The 25,112-nt window shown below is 50.7% G+C and overlaps 2 protein-coding genes across 4 annotated transcripts in view; one reads left to right on the plus strand and one right to left on the minus strand.

Moving 5' to 3' along the window:
• Positions 1-6,257: 6,257 nt before the first annotated feature.
• Positions 6,258-9,639, minus strand: CHCHD5 (coiled-coil-helix-coiled-coil-helix domain containing 5). Of its 2 annotated transcripts, XM_078849657.1 has the most exons (4): positions 9,166-9,243; positions 8,933-9,073; positions 7,371-7,522; positions 6,258-6,695 (listed from the first exon to the last, which is right to left on the minus strand). In XM_078849657.1, coding segments are annotated over exons 1-4 (327 nt in total). In that variant the 5' UTR covers positions 9,168-9,243; the 3' UTR covers positions 6,258-6,663. The 2 variants fall into 2 exon arrangements, with proteins under 2 accessions (XP_078705783.1, XP_078705782.1); XM_078849656.1 differs by having other exon boundaries at positions 8,933-9,639.
• The window catches only part of ATP13A1 (ATPase 13A1), a 29,392-nt gene continuing 13,615 nt past the window's right edge, over positions 9,336-25,112 (plus strand). For both annotated transcript variants that reach the window (XM_073318987.2, XM_078849655.1), the window contains exons 1-12: positions 9,336-9,694; positions 14,923-15,012; positions 15,399-15,589; positions 15,983-16,055; positions 16,667-16,822; positions 18,381-18,450; positions 19,148-19,254; positions 19,922-20,051; positions 20,333-20,388; positions 23,628-23,754; positions 24,009-24,146; positions 24,769-24,889. In XM_073318987.2, coding sequence (XP_073175088.2) covers positions 9,386-9,694; positions 14,923-15,012; positions 15,399-15,589; positions 15,983-16,055; positions 16,667-16,822; positions 18,381-18,450; positions 19,148-19,254; positions 19,922-20,051; positions 20,333-20,388; positions 23,628-23,754; positions 24,009-24,146; positions 24,769-24,889 — 1,568 coding nt within the window. In that variant the 5' untranslated portion in view covers positions 9,336-9,385. The remainder of the gene's footprint in view (positions 9,695-14,922; positions 15,013-15,398; positions 15,590-15,982; positions 16,056-16,666; positions 16,823-18,380; positions 18,451-19,147; positions 19,255-19,921; positions 20,052-20,332; positions 20,389-23,627; positions 23,755-24,008; positions 24,147-24,768; positions 24,890-25,112) is intronic.

Genomic DNA, 25,112 nt, shown 5'->3' on the forward strand with positions numbered 1-25,112 from the left:
GTCTAAAGTTTGCCTAAGCAAAGACAGACAAACTGTCTGTACCTTCACTCTGCTTAGATTAGATCTAAGTCTGTCCATCTAGCTACTTGCTGTGCAATCCCATGGGGATTTGGCCTGAGTTCTTCAGAGGGACATTTAATCAGAACCTCATCTTTCCCTGGGGTCAGACACCCTGGAGCAAGAAGTGAGGAACTAGTGCTAACAGCTGTTCTTACTTTGATAAAGAACCAGCAAATACAACACCAAGAGTCAGTTACAGTTAGCTGCAAGAGAAACTGAATTCCCCATATGAACAAATACGACACTGGTAAATGATGTGAAGAACTATCCTAGGTGCTGGACCACTAGTGCTGGGGAGTCTAAGATGACGGTGACCTGAGCTTCAGAACCAATGTTGAGATTCACTTGCAAGAACTGAAGGAGGGGACCACAGCCAGTTAGACTGACCCCAATTAGGAGAACTAGCAGAACTTCACTCTGACATAGTCTGAACTTGTGTTGAATCAAGAAGTGGCTAGTCAGCCCGTAGGCACCAAACCAACAGCTGAAGTCCTTATAGTTTGAAAAACTAGCATATTTGCCAAGCAAAGTCCTGTTGCTTCTCTGATCTCAGCATCATTCTGAAGGACAGAGATGCTCTTAGTATCATCAGCGTTGCTAGGTAGTTTCTGCGGCTCCCAAGGGCTGCAATTTGTCCCAATGCGTTTTGCAGCAGCAACCCTCAGCTCTTGCCACCAAGGAATGACAAGGGGCTTGGAACTGAGACAAAGGGCCGGCTGACATCAGTGCCAGTGGGCAGCAGCTGTTGTAAAGGTGAAGGGGCAGGAGGCGTAACTGTGCGTGTGAGAAGATCCCAGGATATCCTGAGTGTGAACTCTCGCCCCCTCTGCTGACCAATGTCATTGATCACTTTGTGCCCTCCGAGCTGGCCCTGAATCACCCGGATTGGTAAACGGTGGCTTTTCCTGGTGCGTGACTCCCACCTAATGGACAATCAGGTGCTAGCTGAGTTTTAGTGCTGTGTCCCCGGACTGCGTGGCTCTGGGTTGTCCAAAAGCTTCTGACTGGATCAGAACTGCTGGGTTCTCTTATTGATATGCCCCAGGCCTCTGCTTTCTTGGTTTGTTTGCTGTCATCTTCCTAGGCTGTTCCTTCCTGTTCGTCTGCTCTGGTATTTGTGACACGGGAGGCTAGCATGGCTCCACACGTGTGGCATTGCTGAGTACCAGTAAGTTGACGTTGGTTTGTTTTGTGGCATGGACTGTCACTGATAGGTGCCTGATGCCATGCTGTTTCTCTATGAAGCAGTAACACTTTGCTTCTCAAAGCCTTTGACAGACGTGAAAGAATTAAGGCTCAGAACAATCATGGGAAGTAGGGAAGTGTTACCCCATTGTACGTGTGGGGAGACAGGGCCACAGAGAGGTTAAGACACATTCCTCAGGCCCCAGCACAGTCCACTGCAGAGCTAGGACTAGAACCCAGAGAATATTAACACCATGTGCAGTAGCCATTACCCTGCACTGCCTCCCTTTTCTGTAAGGGATGCAGGCTGGAAACCACCATTCAGTCTGATGGCCCTTCACTTCTAGATGTCAGAAGACAAATATGTGGGGTTTTTTTTCAGGGAAGGAGGCTGTTAGCCTTTCCCAGGGCTCCAGCATACCAATGTCTTTGCTGGGATTAAGACCTAGGAGTTCCCAACTCCCAGTCTTGTGCTCAGATGTGTTTCTTTTCCGTATGTCTAGCTAAACACTTTAAAGAGGATGGTTGACCAGAAGACAAGGGTGCTCCCCTGTCCATGCAGCCTCTTTCATGCTTAGCAGCGACTTGATGTCAGCTGGATGAGAGCCAAGTAAAGCAACAGTGTGTGTGAATGGAATGTGGTTCTGCACAGCTCTCTACCCTCTGCCACTGCCCAGGTCAGCCCTGGACCTGCCAGCAGTACTAAATCTCCCACCGTGACTGCCGACACCAAAGGAACATGCTGATTTATGGCTCTTTTAAATAAGAGAAACAGAGTGTAAAATTAGAGCATTTTCTGGATGAAAAATTAAAGGGATGTTTTTGTTAGTTCCTCATTCTAGGCTCATGTGTAATTCACCTTGTTGGTTTTAAAGTTCCACTTGAAAGGAAACTTGACTTCAACAGAAGTTAAAGTACCAGGCTACAAGACTCCCAGCACACTTAATTTCATATTCAGAGGGTTCTAAATCAAAAGGAAACCGAGAAAAAACAGCAAAGAATTAACTGAACTAAATGATCTTTGGCTTTCTCTCTTTTGTGGACCTCAAAGACCTTTATGTGCATTAATTAGCTAACCCTCATTACTCCCTGGCAAAACAGGTGTTATGTGTTTCAGAGATGAGGAAAAAGAGGCAAAGAAAGGTGAAGTGACTAGTCCCAAGGTCACACAGCAAATCATTGGTTGAGCTGGAAAGAGAACCCAGGAGTCCTGACGCCCAGGCCCCTGTTACACTTATCAGCCAACACGGCCTCTTGGCTAGAAACAAGAATCCAGAACAAGTGAAAGGGGAGAAAACCAAAATGCAGAAAGGTAGTTGAGAGATCGTTATTGGGCAGAGGAAAGGAATGTCCATGCTGGAAGATGAAGTGATTTGAAATAAAGCTTCCATTTCTGCCCTCAGTGGTGCGTCCTCCAAAAAAGCCTGTTATTGCAGGGGCAGACAGGGGTCGTGTGTGAATTAAAGGGAGAACACCCCAATAGAATTAACCCCCAGAGTGAGAATGTGTCAAATGTCTGTGACAGCCAGAAATGTTCTAGAGGTTCTGAAGTAACTTAGAACTTGGAGTTTTTTAGGCTCCAATCTGTGGATTCTGCAGGGTTTGAGTATTTATTTCTGGTCTGTTTTAAGTTTGTGAGAACAAGAAGATTGCCAATCCACTAGAAGATGGCTCTAAATTCATATTTGTGAGGCTCCCACCATGGAAAACACAGACTTACTCACTTATTGATTTGGGCCCTTTGGGATTAATTTCGCTGAACCTCTCTGCAGCCTATGGCAGTGGAGTAGAATGTATGGGTTTGATTGACTGCCCGCAGACTTTTCCATGGCTCAGCCCAATGCTGATGCATCTCTAACTTCTAACAGCTTCCTGCAGTTGTTTGTATGGGTCTATTCTCTCTTGACTTGGGATGCAGTTTGTACTAGCGTCCAGCCAGTCTTTGGCTCTAAGCATCCTGATGCAATAGATTCTCCATGTCCTAAGACACAGGAAATGAGGATGGGCATTTCCTGGATTTCTAACGTTTGTGTTTCGTTATATGTCTTTTTGGGTTCTCCGTAGTTTCAGTTTTCACCATTGTGGAGGGTACCAAGCATTGCTAAACAACCTGAACTGCCCCAAAACAGCAGTTGGATGTAAGAGTATAGAATTTGCATTGCCAGATCAGACCACTCGCTTGTGTAACCCAGAACCCTGACTCTTGCAGGAGCCAATATCTTATGTTTCAGAGCACTTGCTGGTCCCATGGTGCTGCCTCCTTTTTATTTCCAGCAGCTACACTGCGTTAAACCAAACCAGATGCCCACTGGTACTTCGCTAATGTTACATCCCCATCCCAGCAACTGCTGTAGCTGGCACCTTGATCTTATTCCATCCCAGGCCAGAGGAGATGGCCCACATGTTTGCAAAGGGAAGAGGAGGTGGCCATGGAAAAAAAACAAGCCCTCTATAAAACTATACTTCACTCTATGAAAAGATTTGAGACCCCACGGCTGCAGAGCCAGATGACGAAGACTACAACCAATCAGCTGTGCAATCCTATACAGAGCTAAAAAATCCTTCAGGGCAAAGGAGTGAGAAAATGCCACACGCTCCCTCCAGCTGGTTCCTGTGCATGTGCAACTTGAAAGGAGATCGACTGCGGGTAATGATCTTCATTTATACGACCATTTGCCCCTGCCTTTCCACAGAGGATTTGCCAAATGTGGGGAGGCCACTGGTTCATTTAGTTCAGGTATCTGCCTCCAGTAATTCTTGATAACTTAGGAGAAGGCAATGCTTTTAAAAGCTGGCCACCTACGCAATTCTGCCCCATGAGGGCAAGTTCTTTCCTCAGTCCTGCAACACAGGGCTTTATGATCCTAGTCTACCCAAAGGTGCATGACGTATATTCTGCATTCAGAACAAAGCCTACCACCGCCTTGTAATGATGTCCTCAGAAGACATGGTTCACCTTGATTGTCAGAGCCCAAACATACAGGGCGCAAGGGGCAGCAACCCCTGCATTTTATCCTCCCTGTTCCTCAGTCACTGGTTGACTTTGTGACCAGTTGTCAGGGTTCAGCTGATCAGCTGCAAGCTGACATGGACAGATGCCTAGCAGCGTGGTGGTTAAAGCAATAGACTCGGAATAAGTAATAATGGAGTGGCTCAGGCTGCTGAGCAGCAGGAGACGTAGCTGGGCTTAAAAGGGGGCCCAGTGCACCCTAAGCATAATGAAAAATGGCTTTTCTGCTGACAGCCTGACATTTCAATACAATTTCAACAACATGTAAAGCACCTTCGTTCCTGCATAATAGTGGCCTTAATAAAGCTCTTCCCACTACAGATTTTTATGACTAAAGGGACCCTAGCTGCTATAAATAATCCCAAGGGATCAGCTAAAAATAGATTTTCCCATCTCTACAGGCAGTTGCAGTCTCTCTCTAAATTCACTCCAAAGCTGAGTGGCCATCACTTCCCCTCCCAACTTTCCTACCACTTTGTTACTAAGCAAATTGGATCCCCTTTGAGCAGCTCACAGTGCTTTAAAGGGATGAAAGCAGAAAAATGCTTCCTGACTAGTTTATTTCTAAAATACCCTTAGTTATAAGTGATCCCACACACACAAATCACATCACGATGGAAATGCAGCCACCTCTGGGGTAGAGGACAGCAGCTAACGGGGTTACAGCAAGCAGCACAAAAGCATTATCAGCCAGCTGGAACAGACAACCTTCAATCTGCCACCACCTCCCTGGAGAGGGGAATCTCTGCCAAGCTGGGCTATTGGAAGATGGCGAATTACGTTCACCGAACACCACATGCTCAAAGGCAGGAACCTGGCCACCTGCCTCGGCTGAAAGGCGGACAAGGAATAATGTGTCCTGGCCAGGGAGAATGAAATAGTTGGGAACCAGGTTACAGATAAACCTCTTGGTCCTTGCTGAGCCCATGTGAAAGGTGGCTGCCTCAAATTTAAGCATGCTACAGAATTACAGTGGGATTTAGAATATTGGACTCAAGTAACATGTGATCTGACATCCTTGTTTCTGTACAAGGCATAGAGCTCACTTCCCTGAGCAGGGTTGCATTGCCTGTGTTCCTGGCCCCTTACCAGTCTCACTTGTTGGGCAGCCCCAGCAGCCTGGCAAAGCTAAGTTCTCACGTTTCTAGTGCTCACAGCCATGAAGCTGTTGTTAGGAAGCCAAACGGATGCAGTGCAAAATCTGTATAAGCATATCAGAGGGAACAGAGCTATCCTTCTCTAGGGCCTCTGAGTATCTCAAAGAACTTCAGAGCCCAAATTAAGCCTTACACTTCCGGTGGGAGGCAGGACTTAACCCTGTTTCACACACAGCACATTACACAACACCACAGAGACTCATCCAAGGACGGAAATCAAAACAGCAGAAGCGCTGGGAATTGAACCCAGGAGTCCTAACTCCCCATACTCTTGCCCTAGCCAGCAGACATGGTGTTTCTTGCTTTAGGCATGCTCAGGATGGCTCTCTTTACAGAGTGAGGAACTCAAAGGATTCACAAGGCCAAACCTCCTGTTGTTCATTCCTCTCACAAGAACAATCCACTGTGTTTTGTGTCATTTTAATTCCCCTACATTGTTTGCCACCTTGAAATAACCTCTTTTTCCCCATCACCTGTTTCCCCTCCCCCATATGGTGAACATCAATGTTCCCCCAGCATTTAGGAATTTGTTGTCTCATTTCTACAATGGTCAGGTTTTGTAAAGCATTTCAAACACATGCAGTGCTAGCTATGAGAGAGCCCTACAGCTCTGCTGTTGACAAGGCTCCCTCTGCTGGCTCCAAAGCAGAGCATAGGACATGCTAGTCTATAGCCTTTCAGGAACATTTGCCAGCAATGGGAGTGAGGAATAGTTTTGAGGCTGTTCAAATTTGGGACCTAAACAGATTGATGTTCTCTCTTCAGTTATCACCCGGATTTCAATGCTGTCAGCCAGACCCTCACAACAGCTCCCCATATCAACTGGAGGAAGCCAGAGCCAGCTCTTAGTCTTTAAGAATTATTTTATTGGGGCACAGAAATACCGTGCCTAAATATTGCAGGGAGTAGGAAAGAATACATGTTACAGTAAACAGGACAAGTTAAGGACCAATTTCCACCTTCAATCTCAGTGCAGAGTCGAGTCTTTATGGTCACTTTAATACAGTTTCTGTAGCTTATGAGTTAATGGTGCTGGTCAGGGCTGTGCGACCGGCAGAGACAAGAGGCAGCACTAACAGCATACTGACAAATGCCAAGAGATTGGAAACATTCTGATGTTCTGCTGTGAATCCAACTGTTCAGGTGCATGTGACCAGAAACTGAGGGAAGTCAGAGTGTGGGGACTCGTACCATGCTGTGTTTTCTGCCAGGAACCATTAGAATGAGGCTCCACAGCTGGGAAAGTTTGTCTCATTCCTGAAGGTGAAGGTTCTCAGCGTCCCCTGTGGAAGGACAGCAGGAATGAAAGTCAGTGGTTATGCATATACGTGAAACTCTAGTGCTGAGGATACAGCGTTTACAGACAGTTGATGAGAAGTAATTCTGCAGCTTTCTAGGGGTTTCCACAAACTTAGTAAGATGATTTTATTTTAAAACTGCTCCATCAAAGCACAAAACCTTTGAAAGAAAGTGCTCAGTGGAGCAATGTAAGCTGAAAGCTTGATGTACATTACTGCACAAACCCACTGCTCCAGATTGGTTCATAAAGTCAGAGTGAAGTCATGAACTCATGGCGACAATCAAGATGGCTCAAGGGATTGGCAACAGTGTCAGGGTTTTTCCATCACATGGCTGTCAGCGCAAACTCATAGTGACAAAGTCATTACCTTCTGATACCCATTTGGAGACCTAGGTGAAACAAGCTAGCTGGTTAGTCTGGCTTCTAGGGGTCTAGTGTCACTACCACAAGAACCACTGTTACGATTGGCACTTACTGTCAGTCTCAGCAGAGAGGTCAAGTAAAGAATGAGCACTGATCTCCAATCTCACTCTCGGAAGGAATCTCTAGGGCAGGGGAGGCACTTTTGGCAGGGGGGTAGATGGGGAAGCCAGCAGGGAGACTGCCTGTGCTGGAGATGAATATGGGATTTCAAGTTTCCAGCTGAGCCTTCATTCACCTGAAGTCATCAGCTTCACCTGGTCGGCGCACATCAGGAACTGGTTGACGTGCTCCGTGCAGTTCATCACGGAGGCCTGGTTCTGTTTCAAGCACTGTTCAAATGCAGCGAAGGGCTCAGCGCAGTCGTGGCGGATCTTCTGCACAATCGGGCTGCAACAAAGCAAGCACACGCAGACACTGAGCTCCTCACGGGGAGCGTTGCTGACTGTCACAGGGGACTAAATACTCCCTGCAATAAACCTAGAAAGAACATGTTTAAATCTCTATTCAAAACAGCTGTAGTGAAGTCAGGAACGTGCCCCCCAGGTGATTAGCTGCACAGCGGGTGAGCAGGCTGGCCTGGCGGTTACAACACTGGCATCACCCTACGGAGAACCGGGTTCAATACCCTGCTGTGCCCCACAGTCCCTGCCCCTCTGCTCCCCAGCTGCGCCATGGGGCGAGCAGGCCCTTGGGGCACCTGTGCGGGGCTGGGGGCCGGGAGCCCGCCGGGAGGGGGACCCGCGGGGCGGGGGAGGCGGGGCCGGGGGGGGGTCGCGGGGGGGGGGGCCGGAGCCGGGCCGCGGGGGGGGGGGGGCCGGAGCCGGGCCGCGGGGGGGGGGGGGGGCCGGAGCCGGGCCGCGGGGGGGGGGGGGGGGCCGGAGCCGGGCCGCGGGGGGGGGGGGGGCCGGAGCCGGGCCGCGGGGAGGAGGGGGGGGGGGCCCGAGCCGGGCCGCGGGGAGGAGGGGGGGGGGGCCCGAGCCGGGCCGCGGGGGGGGGGGGGGCCGGAGCCGGGCCGCGGGGGGGGGGGGGTCCGGAGCCGGGCCGCGGGGGGGGGGGGTCCGGAGCCGGGCCGCGGGGGGGGGGCCGCGGGGGGGGGGGGGCCGGAGCCGGGCCGGGCGGGCGGGGCCGCGGGCCGGAGCCGGGCGGGCGGGGCCGCGGGGGGGGGGGGGCCGGAGCCGGGCGGGCGGGGCCGCGGGGGGGGGGGGGGGGCCGGAGCCGGGCGGGCGGGGCCGCGGGGGGGGGGGGGCCGGAGCCGGGCCGGGCGGGCGGGGCCGCGGGCCGGAGCCGGGCGGGCGGGGCCGCGGGGGGGGGGGGGCCGGAGCCGGGCGGGCGGGGCCGCGGGGGGGGGGGGGGGGCCGGAGCCGGGCGGGCGGGGCCGCGGGGGGGGGGGGGGGCGGAGCCGGGCGGGCGGGGCCGCGGGGGGGGGGGGGCCGGAGCCGGGCCGGGCCGGCGGGGCCGCGGGGGGGGGGGGGCCGGAGCCGGGCCGGGCCGGCGGGGCCGCGGGGGGGGGGGGCCGGAGCCGGGCCGGGCCGGCGGGGCCGCGGGGGGGGGGGGGCCGGAGCCGGGCCGGCGGGGCCGCGGGGGGGGGGCCGGGCCGGGCCGGCGGGGCCGCGGGGGGGGGGCCGGGCCGGGCCGGCGGGGCCGCGGGGGGGGGGCCGGAGCCGGGCCGGCGGGGCCGCGGGGGGGGGGGCCGGAGCCGGGCCGGGCGGGGGGGGTGGAGCCGGGCCGGGGGGGGTCGCGGGGAGCCGGAGCCGGGCCGGGCGGGGGGCCCGCGGGGCCGGGCCGGGCCGCACTCACTGGGAGGAGGCGCAGCGGGCCATGCGGAGCTTGAGCTGGTGACAGTCCTGCTGCCAGGTGGCGGGGCTGGCGGCCACGCAGCGCCCGTACTGCTCCATCTCGCCGCGGCAGTGCCGCGCCGCCACCTCCAGGGCGGCCTGCCTGGGGAGAGACCGGACAGTCAGCGCGGAGCGGACCGGACCAGACCGGACCCCCCGCTTCCGGCTCCCATCCCGCCCCGGCCCCGCACTCACATGCTGCCGCGCAGAGCACACCCGCAACACGCCGCGGCCCGTCCCAGTCCGCATGCGCCAAAACCCAGCCGTGGCCATGACACGAGAGGCAGTCGGGCGCGGGCCGGTCGCCGCGCATGCGCGCCCCCGCCGGCGAGGTTGCTGCGCACGCGCGGTTTGGACGTCTGGGCGCTGTGCCCCGGAAGCGGAAGCGGCGCGTTGCTAGGAGGGCTCCCGGAAGATGGCGGTGGCCGCTCCGGCTCCAGGCCCCGCGGACGAGCTGGTCTCTGCGGTCACCCTGTACCGGCGGCGGCCCCGGCTCCTCCACGGCACCGTCCTGCCTTTCGTGGCCGGGCTGTACCCGGCCTGGCTGTGGCTGTGGGGGCCCCGGGTCTGGGCCGCCTGGGGGGAGGTGGAGGAGGCCGGCTCGGGCCGCGGCCCCCCCGAGGCCGCGCTGCTGGCGCTCGCCGCTATCGGGGTCGCGCAGCTGCTCACCGCGCTCTCGGGGCTGTGGTCTGTCCACGCGCACTGCGCGCTCACCTGCGTCAGAGTGAGTCACGGGGTCGGCGCGAGTGGGCGCTCGCTGGGGTCAAAGGTCGCCGCGTGTGGGGCTCCGTCGCTGCGTCCGCCCCGGGGCCCAGTGCGGGCGGAACCCCCCGCCCCGGCGGGGCGCTACCAGGGCCGGACCCAGGGCCGCCGCGCCTCTCGACCGAGGGCCGGGGGGCCGCGAGCAGGTTTCAGGGGTTCCGCCGGGCCGGGCCGGGCCTAGACCCGCTGGGGGCCAGGGCAGAAAGCCCGAGCTCCGCTGTGCCGGGCTGCGGCCGGGGGCCGATCGTCTTCGCTTTGTGGGGCCGCTGCGGCGTGGGGGGGGGGGGGCGCCGGGCCGGGGCCGCTGCGGCGTGGGGGGGGGGGGGCGCCGGGCCGGGGCCGCTGCGGCGTGGGGGGGGGGGGGCGCCGGGCCGGGGCCGCTGCGGCGTGGGGGGGGGGGGGCGCCGGGCCGGGGCCGCTGCGGCGTGGGGGGGGGGGGGCGCCGGGCCGGGGCCGCTGCGGCGTGGGGGGGGGGGGCGCCGGGCCGGGGCCGCTGCGGCGTGGGGGGGGGGGGGCGCCGGGCCGGGGCCGCTGCGGCGTGGGGGGGGGGGGCCGCCGGGCCGGGGCCGCTGCGGCGTGGGGGGGGGGGGCCGCCGGGCCGGGGCCGCTGCGGCGTGGGGGGGGGGGGCGCCGGGCCGGGGCCGCTGCGGCGTGGGGGGGGGGGGGCGCCGGGCCGGGGCCGCTGCGGCGTGGGGGGGGGGGGGCGCCGGGCCGGGGCCGCTGCGGCGTGGGGGGGGGGGGCGCCGGGCCGGGGCCGCTGCGGCGTGGGGGGCGCCGGGCCGGGGCCGCTGCGGCGTGGGGGGCGCCGGGCCGGGGCCGCACTTGTTATCCTCTAATGCAGCGGTCTCCAGACTTTTCGGATCGCGCACCCCCAGGGCCACCTCTAGGGAAGCAAAAGAATAAAGAGCTGCTGCCAAAGACCAAGCGGGGGAGCGCCCGGCTGGCGCCACTCCTCCTGCCGCGCACCCCCAGGGATGGTCTTGCGTACCCTACTTTGGAGACCACTGCTCTAATGCAGGTCCTGGATTTAAGAACATAAGAACGGCCCTACTGGGTCAGACCAAAGGTCCATCTAGCCCAGTGTCCTGTCGTCTGACAGTGGCCAATGCCAGGTGCCCCAGAGTGATCCATTCCCTGTTTTAAAAGAGAAAAACAGTTGTTGGGGCACTGGTGGGCTGTGGAATTTTTATAGCAGGTTGCGGAGGGGGGCGGGGAGTGTCAGAAAGGAAAAGGTTGAGAACCTGGAACCCAGGGGATGCTGTGAAGCTCAGAAGTATAACTGAGTTCCAAAAAGACTTTGGTAAGTTCATGAAAGGGTTGGTCCATCAATTGCTGTTAGCCAAGATGATCACCCCCATGCTCTTTGTGTCCCTAAACCTCTGACAGCCAGAAGATGGGATTAGATGGGAGGGCATGGATCATTTGATAACTGCCCTGTTCTGTTTGTTTCCTCTGAAGTATCTGGTATAGGTCTTTGCTGGAAAACAGGATTCTGAGCTAGATGGATCACTGGTCTGACCCAGAATGACTGTTCTTATGTTCTTACATAGGGTTACCTCCCTCCTCACTTGCCTTTGGTTTTCTTACTCTGGAATGGATCTGCCCATTGTCTGGGGGGCTCTGAGTGATATCCTGCCCCTCTTGGTCTCGTCTGTCCCATGTGGACATTGGAATGTCCATTGGCCCCTCTACATAACAGTAGGAGGCTGCTCAAATGTCTTGAGCTTGGATTCTTCCCCTGCCAGCCATAAGCTGTCTGCCACTTCCAACCCCGAGGGCGCTGTAATATTCTGGTGCTGTGTGTGAAGAATTTCTGGATGGAAGAGGCTGTAGAGGTGTAAAGTAACAATAATGAGTGATATCATTTCTGAAAGGCCACCATGGATATCAGTAACTATCCAGCAGGATTGCTTCCCATACTGTGGAAATGCAGCTACTTGTGAGGTGGCAGCTGAGTGTACAGGGATAACTCATTTGCTGTGACATGGCAGTGGTTTAATAGCCATATAGCAACACTGTGCACTTTTAGACAGAAAGTGAAACAGAATGGGAGGCTGATTATGGGTGGGGGTTATGAAACATTTTCTTGTACAGAAATATTTTTCCATTGAACCTGGGTTAGACAAACTGGTCTGCTTTTACTTGGGACATGTAGGGGAGAAGTGTGTGTGGCTGAGCTGGTCCTGCTTGCAGGCGTGATAACTATTTTAGCACCAAAAAAAGTTGCTTTATAACAACTGAACTGGTCTGGGTGCAGCTTAGCTTTCTTTGCCAATATTTATTGTTCCAGCTGCTGCTGGGAAGCACGAGGCACTGTGGTAACTGGGCTGGCTGGTTTGCCTCACTTCATGACAATTTCTGTAACTGTTTGTATAGCTTCCTCTTAGGAGTAGTTGCATGTCTAACTGCAAATAGTCTTGGCAAAAAACATCTGGTACAGCTTCATTAACTAGTCTCCAGAGTAGTTGGCATAGGTCTGCAGCTGTATCCTGGGCATTTATTAAGACAATCAAGGAGTTCTCAAAGCAAATGAGCCCTTGGAGCTGGCTGCCAACACTGTGGGCTATGTATATCCTAGTGTTTTCCTGGTGTTCTGGTAGTGTTACTGACTAGACAACTTCTTACTGCTTTGGATTGCAGGCAGTGGTTACTAGAGTTGCCAACCCTCAGGATTGTCCTGGAGTCTCCAGGAATTAAAGATTATACCAGGTGATGAAATCTCCAGGAATTCATCTAACCAAAGTTGGCATCCCCAGTGGTTATTCAAAGGCCTTGTTAGCTGTATATGTTGCAAATATAGTTATCTTTATCATAAATGTTAAAAATCCAAACCTTGAGCTACAGGAATTAATTATGTAAACAGCAAGGAAACAGGAATTCTTCAGGGTGGCTGAAGGGGTCCTACATGCATGTAATTGCATGAAAATGAGCAAAGGAAAAACTAGGCAGATTATTTGGCAAAATGCTCTGACATCTGTTAGACTGTGGATTAGTTTCTTCAGGGCTGGGGTGGAAGCTACATCATGTGGAAAACTTAAACTGACAAAGCCTTGGAGAACAGGCTGTCAGGAACATTCCAGGGTAGGGGGCAAGATTTGACCAACAAAGGTGCATACACCTTTGACTAGTCACTAAAGACCCCCACCCAGCCATGCTGCAGCAGTACTCCTCAATGAGATTTCTCTGCCCTTTGTGCTTTCCCTTTTGTGTTGTTTTGGATGTTATTTTTAGATGCTGGGATAACGTCAGATTAAATAGACTAAAGTCTGGGTTAAACTGCAGCTGGATCCAGAGGACAATGTGAAGAAAAAAAGGGTTAAAATGTTGCTTCTTTTGATTCCTTTTATTAAGAAAATCCCCTTTATCCATAGAACCTGCTAGTGCGAATTGAGTTGCAAGAATGAAACTAAAAGTAGAGTGTGCTCTGGTGGTTTCATTGTAATGTGAGTGGGCTGTCACAGTCATCCATTCATGGTATTAATCTGGTAACCTTTGGTCAGCATGAGTTTGAGTTGTGACATGGCAAAGTTTGATAAGATTTTCCTTATGTCAGGGGACAGTGTTCTTATTTCTGATGTGTTCATAATTAAAATCAGAAACGTGCTGTAATGTGGAAAGTAGCATCTCAAAGCTTTTTTTGTTCGTTACCGTTTATTATTAGATGCTTTTGTTGCACTTGTAAGCCTTTCTTCTAAGCAATGAATCTTCCTTTTTCCATGAATATATAGTAAAAAGTGTTGTCTATTCACAGGCTCTCCCAATATTGCTAAATGTCAGTTGAGACTTCATTATAATGGCAGATGGAAAAGCCCTGTTGGTTTCCATCTATTCCACTTTCCTGATCCTCAGGGCCAGACAGGGTTGTTCTCCAGTCCTTTGCTTAGTTTGCCCAACAGGGGGGCTTCCATCACTCCCTTTAGGAGATTCTGCAGCCTAATACATCTCACTGTCAGAAAGGTCTCTCTCCTAATACTTAGCTGTCCGATGCCCATAAGGAACTGAAGATACAATCGGATTACATCTTCCCAACCACCACAACCTGTAGTCAGCCTTTTCTCTCCATTATGTCTGAACCAAAACTCAAAAATTGGTGACAAAACCGGGAAACAGTTAACAAGGGAATCCTTTCAAATAGTCTTGTATGATGAAGGGTCTAAATTTAACAGTCTCCCCCCTCTGTCCATCACCAAGAATCTTCAGAGCTCATCATAACGATCCTCAGCTCCCTATTGTTCCTCCATGCCAGAGTCCCCAAGAAGTTGAGTGAATTCTATGATGTTTGCACTAATCTAGCTCAGTAGCCTTGAGTAGAAAGGAGATCATTTGACATTGTTTGAACATGGCTTGTGATTTTTGTTAAAATGGCAATGGTAGGTCTCTGGGAACAGGCTCTTCATTTTTGTTGGGCGACTTCCCACATGTGCTTTGTTTTAAAGCAGCACCAAAGCAGCATCTGATATTGCAAGGACATAGATGTATCCATCCCAGTCACAGAGAATGCGCGTGTGCATACATCAACAGAGTGGTCCAGGTGCAGATGACAGCAACTCCAGGCATGTAGGGAAGGGTTGACATTGCACTGACGATACTTGTGGTTTTTACTGGGCATTGTTAGAGCACTCAGAAGTGGAGGTCCCGGTTTGAGGAGCAGCTGTGTTGAACATGTCAAAGTTAATGGGACATTGAGTTTGTTGATCAAATCTGAGACTTTATCAAATTTATGGGAAACTTTCTTTCCAGTGAGATGTGACCTGACCGTCAACAATTGCTAGGCTGGGAAAAGTTTGTGGCTAATGGTTTTTGTATTCAGAATCTCAAGCCATGCAGTTATTCCCATTCACTTTTCTGTCCTCTGCAGCATGTTGGCTGGACTAAGTTCACCTGATTCCTCGTCTCGCTCTCCCCATCCTCCTCCCCAGCCCCACCCCCTCCAAAGAATTCTAGGAACTCAGTCTTTCATTGGGAGTCAGGAATGAGGATAATTTTCATTGCAAGTATTGGTCTTTCCTGCGTGGTTTTAAAATATCAATGAAAAGTCCCGATAAGCCAGTAAAAATAGAGGAATGTTCTCTGTGTTTGAGTGGTGCTCAGTGTCTCATAATGACTGTACATGGACCCCTCCTGGCTTCCACTGACCTTTAGGGTCTGTGACCTGCTTTACAGAGTGCATGTTTGCTTTGTGTTTTTCAGGAACCCAGTCCTAGGAAAGCCACATTAGCTAAAGTTGTGCCAACCCCAAATAATGGATCTGCAGAGCTTGTGCCACTCCATCGAGACCAGGTACAGACTTAGACTCCAGCTCTTTATAATAGCTGACAGCTGCCTGGGAACTGCTGTTTCTCAGCAAACATACTCATCTCCAAACTGCCTTTCCAAAGCCGCTAATTTTAAATTAAAACTTTAGAGCTTGGCTGAAAGCCAGCTGATATCTGTCACATGCAGGGAATAAGAGGCTTTAGAAAGTGCAACATTTGTAACTAACACTTGTAGTCTCACAGACAATGTTGTTTAGGAACAAAAGATGTAAATGTCAAGTTGGTCCCATCTAATCCAGCTTTCCCAGCCACTGCAGTTCCCTGTAGTATATGTGAAGTGATGTGGCCCTACTGTAAGGGCTCTTGGATGTGAAAGTCTAAATGCTCTTCCCTTCTGCATAATCCCTGCAGGGGGAAGATGGGCAGGAAGCCCTTTCCTTTGAGTTTCAGAAAATTAAGTATTCTTATGAGGTCGATGACAGGAAACAGTTTCTCCCTGTGGCTTTCCCTGTGGAGCACTCCCTCTCCTATTACCAGAATGCCCGAGGCTACCAGGAGGACAGAGAGATCCGAATGGCTGAGAAGAAATACGGCACAAACAAGTGAGTGTTGGGCGGGGGTGGAGCTGGGCTTACCAGAAGCGGTAGGCATCAAACTGTCTATGGGTAATGTTCACTAACAAGGATTTCAGGGACTGGGGGGTTCCAGGCAGTGGGTGTTGAATGTCCTTGCTCTAGATTATCAAGTTTTTGGGCGCTAAATCCCCCGGAGGAAGGAGATAGCTAATTCCTACAACAACATCAAATCTGGGCTTTACCACAGAAAGGGCCCTGGTTACAGATTCAAATCCCTTACATCTAAGAGTAAATGAAGAGAAGGGGACAAAGGGGAACAAAACCTCCCGTTCACACTCCAGAGACTGCAGTAGCTTTCGGGTTGGGATGGTGCCGTGAGGCCAGAACACCAAGATTAAAAAGGATTTTATTCTTTCCCAGGGCAGAAATGGTGGTGCCAGAGTTTTTGGAACTCTTTAAAGAGAGAGCCACGGCCCCTTTCTTCGTCTTTCAGGTAAACAAAAGCTGTAACTGTTGTCCCTAGGGTGCAAAGAAGGGAATTCCCTCCAATCTTAGTTTGGGAATCTGAAATCAGCTGGCTGTTTCCAAAAGTGCACTATTCATACACTGCAGTGTCAGCTGTGGGGGCTAGGGGCTGACATATCTTTGGTCAGTCATAACTGAAAGTTGTTACTGTCCAGTGTGTGGTGGATTCTAGTCCAGTTCCCATCATAGCTGGCATGAACCGTCACCTTTGGTAGCCTCAGCAGAGAGGCCAAAGACCGAGGCTAGAGAATGCCCTTCTGGCCCTCTGAGTCAAGGTAGAAGTGCATTAGCAGAGCAGCACATCGAGGAGGTGTTTGCCTTGTCACTGCACAGACTGTATCTATTCTGTCGAGAACAAAGGCATTCAATCCCCAGCAAGCCAATACTCTTCGCTGGTGCTAAAAAAACGATTTAATATTGTCTGTTTCCTGCTGCTGGGTTGTTACAGTGACATTCTAGTGTCCAAGCATGTGTATGGTACAGGATGTGCTGATCTACTGATGGGCTTGAGTTCTCAGGGACATGTTAGCTTCTTTATGGGATGAGTGCTGGAATGACTTCCACATCTGTTTCCTCCAGGTGTTCTGTGTGGGTCTCTGGTGCCTGGATGAATACTGGTACTACAGTGTCTTCACTCTCTCCATGTTGGTGGCATTTGAAGCTTCTCTGGTCCAACAGCAAATGAGAAATATGTCAGAGATTCGAAAAATGGGCAACAAACCATACATGATTCAGGTAAGTGAGCGCAGAGGGATGATGATCAGAAACTCGGCACTGAGAAACTGGGGAGTTTAATATAGAGCCCAAGAGCATGCAAGGCCCTTTAGACATGGCCTGTAAGAAAGAGCAGAGTTTACACTCTAAATTAGGCACACCTTGCTGAGGGAACAAGAAGACTTTCCTGTGTTTCCTGTTTTCTTATGTCCAATTTGCCTTTTGATGTCTGTTGCCTTTGCATGCACTTGTTTAACTCTTGCCTAGTTATTCGGAGTCTTTGGCCTTTTCCTTTGAATAGTTTTAATCTTTTTTTTAAAGTTCAGATTTATTATAAAACAGCAAGATTATGTACTGCGCCTGTGCGCGCTCAGCGGGGGGAAAGACGATTGATTGGGAACAATTCCAAAAGATCTCAGCTCAGCTTGGGGCCCTTTTGTAGTGATCATCAAGGTGGGCCATTTCCAGCAGTTAACAAGAACGTCTGAGGAACAGTGGGGGGGCGGAAATAAACAAGGGGAAATAGTTTTGCTTTGTTTAATGACTCAACCACTCCCAGTCTCTATTCAAGCCTAAGTTAATTGTATCCAATTTGCAAATTAATTCCAATTCAGCAGTCTCTCGTTGGAGTCTGTTTTTGAAGTCTTTTTGTTGAAGAATTGCCACTTTTAGGTCAGAAATCGAGTGACCAGACAGATCGAAGTGTTCTCCGACTGATTTATGAATGTTCTAATTCTTGACGTCTGATTTATGTCCATTTATTCTTTTACATAGAGACTGTCCAGTTTGACCAATGTACATGGCAGAGGGGCATTGCTGGCACATGATGGCATATATCACGTTGGGGCCCTTTTGTAGTGATCATCAAGGTGGGCCATTTCCCCCTTCCCCCCCTTCCTCAGACATTCTTGTTAACTGCTGGATATGGCCCACCTTGATTATCACTACAAACGGTTCCCTCCTTCCCCCCCTCCCCACTCTCCTGCTAGTAATAGCTCATCTTAAGTGATCACTTTTGTTACAGTGTGTATGGTAACACCCATTGTTTCATGTTCTCTATGTATATAAATCTTCCCCACTGTATTTTCTACTGAATGCATCCGATGAAGTGAGCTGTAGCTCACAAAAGCTTATGCTCAAATAAATTGGTTAGTCTCTAAGGTGCCACAAGTCCTCCTTTTTCTTTCTTTCTTGTATCTGTTTGGAAAGTGCATGTGATTCTTGTGTGTTATATAAAAAATATAATTTCATGTGTAAATATACAGACAGAGACACACACAGAATGAGCACCTACAGCAACAAAACACTCTGTGCCCAAGGAAGGGAAAGAGACTTCAACTCTGCGTTTCCACGGGGTAGTAGTGGGAAATTACAGTTTGGAAAAAACTGTTAACTCAGGGATGGTTTGAGGATAGCTGGGTTGAGGAGACTGTTTATGCAGATTCACCATTTATATGAGGAGCGGGGCTTCTGTTGTAGTTGTCTTGTGATCTATCGTGCTCTCTCCTGTCGTACATTTCTCTAGCACCCTTCCCTGTAATATCTAAGTACTCTTTCTCACATTGCTTTTGTTCTGCAGGTTTACAGAAACCGGAAGTGGCGTCCCATTTCCAGTGATGAGATCATCCCAGGGGATATTGTTTCCATTGGTAACTGCTTGCATGCTTGACACAATCAAAAGCTCTTATGAAATCAAATCACTTCTACATGCATGTATTGACTGAGATTAATTAAATTTACAATTCAACCCTATCAAAATGTCCATAAAAATTCCAACAAAGAATCTTTAAATGCCCATGAATGGCTGAAAATTCACAGGCCTGAGAGAGAGAGTCCCTCAAGTTCCGATCCCACAGATCTCTAACTTTATTCTCCAAGATTGGAGTCTAAATATTAGGACTAAAATCAGCCATAGCTGCCGTGCTTCATATCAGAGGTTCTGAGAGTGGAAAGTTCCATCCAAAAGCTGAGGATGGGGATGAAGGACGAGGGGGAACAGGATGCTGTCCCCACCCCTGTACTGTGACTCTTTTTTAGATTGCATTGCCCCAGGAGTATTGTCCCAGTCTAAAGCTTGAATGGCAGTAAGAATTGTGCTCCTTTACTTTTAAATCCCTCTAGTTTCAATGCTATCTCGGGCTTTTATGACACTTGTGGTTCACGTCGAAGCTTGTGTTTTGGTGAAGGTCATGGGTCAGATTTGGGAACTTGCAAGTGCAACTTGCCCTTAGAAATCCTCTGCATCTCAGCCAAAGCAAAGGGGAATTGCATCCTGCCAGACAAATGGGCTAACAATGGCTAGCTCTCACAGTGAGCTACTTCTAAGCTTTGCTCTCTTGATTTCAGGCCGATCTCCTCATGAGAACCTAGTGCCATGTGACGTGCTCTTGCTCCGTGGAAAGTGCATTGTGGATGAAGCCATGCTGACTGGAGAGTCTGTGCCTCAGATGAAGGTGAGAGACAGGTCCTCAGTAATGCTTGATACGACTTCGTTGTTTACGTACCAAGTTTGATTCCAGCCACCGCAGCATCTAAACAGTACAGGGTTTATAGGTGCAGATCAATCTTTGTGTAAACTCTGGCCCAGAAAATCCGGGTCTGTCTGAGTGTTATCCACCCTCATATCCATGATTGATGATCTAGTAAATGAGAAACAGAATGTCTGTTTTTTTCTGGCTGTGGCTGCGGCCGGATTGCAGGGTGTGGGCACAGCCCAGCACTCCCCCACATTCCCCAGTCTGGGCTGCTTTGACTGGGCAGACAGGGGAGGGGCGAGCACAGAGAGTTTCAAACCCAGTGAATCTCCCTTATTTTTTTGCCAGTGCGTGATTTAAACATGATAAAATAACATTTAGAATAGCCTCCCTGTTGAGACCGGTGATCCAAGTGTGAGCAAATCCTCTGACCCCAGGATTTTCATGGGTACCAGGCATCTGAGCTAGGACAAAGGCAGAAGCTAAGTATCCTGTTCAAGTCCAGAGTCAGTTCCTGCAGACCGCCCACAGGGGAGCTGAGAGTGCCTCATGGAGATGGGACCGTAGAGGAGCGTTATGAGTCCAGTTGTTGGCAACTAACTGGAAACAAGTCCTGCTTCTCTGAGTCCCGAATTCTCTCATTCAGGAGCCCATTGAGGATCTCAGTCCAGAGCATGTCTTGGACATGCAGACAGACTCCAGACTGCACATCATATTTGGGGGAACAAAGGTCGTGCAGCACATTCCTCCCCAGAAAGCCAGCACGGGACTGAAACGTATGTACTTGCCAAGCAGAAGGCTTTGGTCAGATGGAATGCCATGGCCTGGCCCACTCCTTTTAAACAATAGCTTCTAGTGATGGTGCTGAGTTTGTCACCCTGCCCTTTTAGATGGCAGCTGAAATTCAGTGTTAAAATGAAATAATCTTTTGCTGAAGGCCACCGTGTTCTCCTTGAGGGTGAGAGGATCATGCAGCCCCAATTTTGTTCTAGCTATAATGTGTGTATAAAAAAGATCTCTACAGAGCTTAATGCTGTTGTTACTGCTCCTGTTCCAGCTGTTGATAACGGGTGCGTGGCATACGTTCTGAGGACTGGATTCAACACATCTCAGGTAAGAAGTGCATGAGAGAACGCCTGTTTAAGGGAGGTAGTTCTGATCAATTGCTGGGGAGAAATCCAAATCAGGTTTCAGAGTGGTAGCTGTGTTAGTCTGTATCAGCAAACTCAACTTTCTTCAAACAGTTAAATTTCACTGGCAGGGACGTCTGGCAGGTCAGAATAGAGGCCCCATGATCTCTCTCGGTAGTTTTAAGTGCACTCCACAGAACTCTAAACTTTAATGCCAACAATTCTGAGCTTTTTAACTGAATGAGCTGCATTTCGAAATCTTCAACACCCATCCACTGAAATACAGACAAATCCAAGTAGCTTTCGTTGAACTTTTGAGGTTTGTTTAAAAAAGAAAGCATTGGACCAAATCGCTGGAAATCTTGATATCTGTCAGAAAATGCTGATTCCAGTTCTTGCATGTACATTCCAATCTCATTGACACTGACGGTGCAACCTGTCGATAGCTCTTTTATGTGTTGGAAGTAGCGGAAAGTCAAAGTTCGAACATCCCAAGAAAAAACTGCTAGTTTTACAACAAATGCCTTCCAGGCTTCATAAAGATCCAGAACCATTTGCCCTGCACCCTGGAGAGAGAGGTTGAGTTTAGGTGAGCGGTGATATCCGTTAGAAACATGAGCTTACACAGCCATTTGTAATCATCCAGTTCAGGGTAGTTTTGTGCTTTTTCCGACAAAAAGGCCTTGATTGCATCAAAACAGTTTACCAAAGCGCACCAAAACCTGGCCACGACTCAGCCACCGAATGTTGCTGTGAAGTGGAATGGCGTTATAAGCACTGTCCATATCGTCTAGCAGTGCTTGAAACTGTCTGTGAGTCAAAGCAGATCGAGCAACAAGGAAATCTGCAATTTGCACCACTGTATTCATCACATTATTAAGCTCTGAATTAGAAATTTTAGCACACAGGTTTTCTTGATGGATGGTACAGTGAAATTTGATTATTGGGTGGCCAATCTGATCTTCAAGTAACTTTACAAATCCCTTCTGTTTTCCGACCATGCCAGGAGCACCATCTGTTGTCACACACAATATTTTTCTGATGTCAACTCCTCTTTCTTCAAAATGGTTTTCAAAACTTTCCACTATATACAACAAAGGGGGAAGCCCCTTTGTTGTGTCATGCAGGGGTTTTAGGCAACAGAGTTCCTCTTGGATTTTGTCAGACGCACAATATCTTGCAACAACTGCCAAACGCGGAACGTCGTTTGTATCCATGCTCTCATCAACTGCAACTGCTGTGTCTTTTAATGCAGTCGTCTGCTTTTTGTTAATGTTTTCTGCCATTTGCTTACGCATCTCTCAACTGTTCTGGCAGAGATAGGCAGTTCTTTTATTCTAGATACGATCGTATCTTTATTTGGCAAATCATTGAACAAAACCTCCAAACTGCTGAGAAAAACTTCTTTTATATATTCCCCATCTGTAAACGGCTTTCCGTTTTTTGTAGTGCACCGTGCAGTCTTGTAACTTCCTTCTGTAGCTTGATTTTTACTTACAAGTAAGCATTTAAAAACTCTGCTTTGCTTCTCATATCCTGCTACTGCCTTTTTGATCGATTAAGTCTCGTCTGCTTCATCAAGAAAGGTTTTCTTGTGCTTCATTTCAAAATGTCGTTGAATGCTTGATGTGTGACAGACAACACTTTCACAACAGAAAGCACAAACAGTATGGTCCTTCTTTTGAATAAATCCAAATGTGTCTGTCCAAGAAGGCTGAAATGAAAGGACATCTAACTTTGCTTTCTTAGGAGCTGACGTTTCGTCAAATGTACCCCTCAACTCACAGTGGGGGGAAAAAAATCGAGACAGACGGCATGCACAATGTCAAATGCAGTGCGCTGTTCCATGTGGCGTGATATAAGCAGCAAATCAGGACTTAAAATTTTTTCCAGTGCCAGTGGGATATTTTTAAGATGGAGGTGCTGAGCTCTGCCCCCTCTTGCCCTTGTCTGCATCCCTTACTGCACCAGGCTGGGGGCGGCTGCAGAGCGCTGCGCTGAGGCCATGAGCAGAGCCCCGGGCTTGCGCCCGGGACCCCAGGGAGCAGGGGGCCAGCGCCCGGGACCCCAGGCCAGGAGCAGGCTGAGCGGGGCCAGTGGCTGGGACCCCAGGCCAGCAGGGGAGCCCCGAGGCCAGGACCCGGGCAGTGTGAGTGCTACTGAAAATCAGCTTGCATGCTACCTTTGGCACACATGCCATGGGTTGCTGGCCCCTGGTCTAGAGCAGGAATGGCCAGCCTGTGGTTCCAGAGCCACATGCAGCTCTTCAGAGGTTAATATGAGGCTCCAACTCCGGGGCTGGAGCTACAGGTGCCAACTTCCCAATGTGCTACAGGGTGCTCACTGCTCAACCCCTGGCTCTGCCCAAGGCCCCCGCTCCTTCCCCTTAGTCTGCTGCGCCCTTGCTCCTCCCCCTCCCGCCTCCTGCACACCACAAAACAGCCGATTGTGGCCAGCCAGAGGCACAGAGTTGGAGGGTTAGGTGGGGGGGGGCGGCTGAAGGGAGGCTGCTGATGTGTCACTGTATCTCTTTGGCAATGCGCATTGGTAAATTCTGGCTACTTCTCAGGTGCAGGTTGGCCTCTGGTCTAGAGGATAGAACCTGGACTCCGAGTCAGGATTCCAGAGTTCTAATCCTGAGTGCCACGAGGACTTTGAACAAATTATTGTATAACAGTTACTGTCCATGGGTGTTGAGGTGTGCTTGTAAACACCAGACAAGTGCAAGGTAATAAGCTTTTTTAAATCTGATGGATGGAAAGTCAAGACCACTTAAATAAAGAGCAGTGAGAAACACACTTAACTGACCAACTGATTGGCATGCTAAAATGCTGCCTGTGGGTGGCGTTGCACTCTCAGTCATTGTGGTGGGCCAGTGAATGGAATGTATCACATGCAGCAACAGCAGAGAGTCAGAATGCAGGCTGTGTTCATTTTATACAGGTTTCAGAGGAGCAGCCGTGTTCGTCTGTATTCGCAAAAAGAACAGGAGGCCTTGTGGCACCTTAGAGACGAACCAATTTATTTGAGCATAAGCTTCCACTGCATGCATCCGATGCAGTGAGCTGTAGCTCACGAAAGCTCATGCTCAAATAAATTGGTTCGTCTCTGAGGTGCCACAAGTCCTTCTTTTAATTTTATACATTTGTCATGTATTTTACAAGAAACTGTACTGCATGCTGCAGAACTTGCTTCTTGCATTGAAGGCAGTTCTCCTTTCAGGGGAAGCTGCTGCGAACAATCCTCTTTGGGGTGAAAAGAGTGACAGCCAACAACTTGGAGACCTTTATTTTCATCCTGTTCCTTCTGGTCTTTGCCATTGCTGCTGCTGCGTATGTGTGGATTGAAGGTGAGCACTCTTTGGACCTCGCCCTGGGAGCTAGCTTTTGCCAGGAGTGTAGGAATAGCTACTGGTTTATTGGCTGGGAAGGGGAATGGGAGCTGAAGAAGCTGGGCTGTTTCCGTTTGTGGGCATGAGCCGTGACTCATTCCATTTTTCTCCCAAATTCCTCAGTAGTGTGTGCCCCCGATGCTTCCATCTTGTTGTTGTGTGGCACCTTGTCTGGAGCGGAGAGGCAGCATGTCTCTGGTTTTATTTTGTAGGCACCAAGGATCCAAGCAGGAATCGATACAAACTCTTTTTGGAATGCACTTTAATACTGACTTCAGTAGTTCCACCCGAACTTCCCATTGAACTTTCTCTGGCTGTCAACACCTCCCTTATTGCCCTGGCCAAGCTCTGTAAGTACTAAGCCCAGAAGCAGGAATAGAAACAGACTGTGCACTCTGGTGTCCAGTACCCCTGGGACTGCAACACTTGGCCACATAAAGTGTGTGAAATTGCTGGCTTTTATACACCACGGCAACCTCCTCTCTCCAAACAGCAATAACTGGGTTGGATCCCGTGCCCGCCTGGTTCGCCGTATGTTCTGTGTGTCTGCAGGATTCCTGTGTCATTCAAAGCAGGGCGGTGTCTCTCAGGGTGGGGTGGAGGTGGTTCACACTGTTTTGAAACGTGGAAATAGCTCCTAAGTAGAGTGCATGGGGGAAACAAGCTCCCACTCAAAAGTCCAGTTTCGGTTGCTTTTTCAACAAATGCTCTGACCCGTAGCAATGGGTGCCTCACTAAGAACCTAGCTGGGTAAACGGCCTCCAGACTGATCACCACTCTTCCTTTGGGGCTAAATCTGACCTTAACTTCACAAACTACAGAGCAGAAGGTTTGAGGTTGTTAAGTAAAGTGTGGCTGAGCACCGTGGTTTTTGGCTTGTATGTTGTGGAAAAGATCCTAGGTGGCTGAGGACCCCTACATGCCCTTGCTGTGTCTCTGATACATTACAGGATCCCATCTCCTCTCTTTCAGATGTGTACTGCACAGAACCTTTCCGAATTCCCTTTGCTGGGAAAGTTCAGGTTTGCTGCTTTGACAAAACTGGCACCCTTACCAGTGACCACCTGGTGGTAAGAGGTGTGGCTGGGCTCAGGTAAGCCATGGGATGGGTTCGCATAGGTAATGTTAACCATATTGTACAGTTGGCTCAGTGTGTGATGGGGGTTCACTGCCTTTTTAGCGTCGTAGTGGGCTCTGTCAGAGCCGGGATGCATGACTGAGTGGGCCAGTGATCCAACATACCAAATCCTGCGTAATCAAATGTGGGTGACAGTTGAACAATGGAGGCCTAGGCTCCAGCCCCAGTGAGAGCTTCC

This window comes from Lepidochelys kempii, chromosome 20 (genome assembly GCF_965140285.1).
Source record: "Lepidochelys kempii isolate rLepKem1 chromosome 20, rLepKem1.hap1, whole genome shotgun sequence".
In the NCBI taxonomy this organism is placed as follows: domain Eukaryota; kingdom Metazoa; phylum Chordata; order Testudines; family Cheloniidae; genus Lepidochelys; species Lepidochelys kempii.

What these genes read in the sequence shown, in the direction of transcription:
- CHCHD5 (XM_078849656.1), bottom strand. Translation starts at nt 9,243, where the DNA reads ATGGCCACGGCTGGGTTTTGGCGCATGCGGACTGGGACGGGCCGCGGC. An exon ending in GCCCGCTGCGCCTCCTCCCA is followed by an intron (nt 7,523 to 8,932) that starts GTGAGTGCGGCC and finishes GCTTTGTTGCAG; the next exon opens with CCCGATTGTGCAGAAGATCC. An exon ending in GGTGAAGCTGATGACTTCAG is followed by an intron (nt 6,696 to 7,370) that starts GTGAATGAAGGC and finishes GTCCTTCCACAG; the next exon opens with GGGACGCTGAGAACCTTCAC.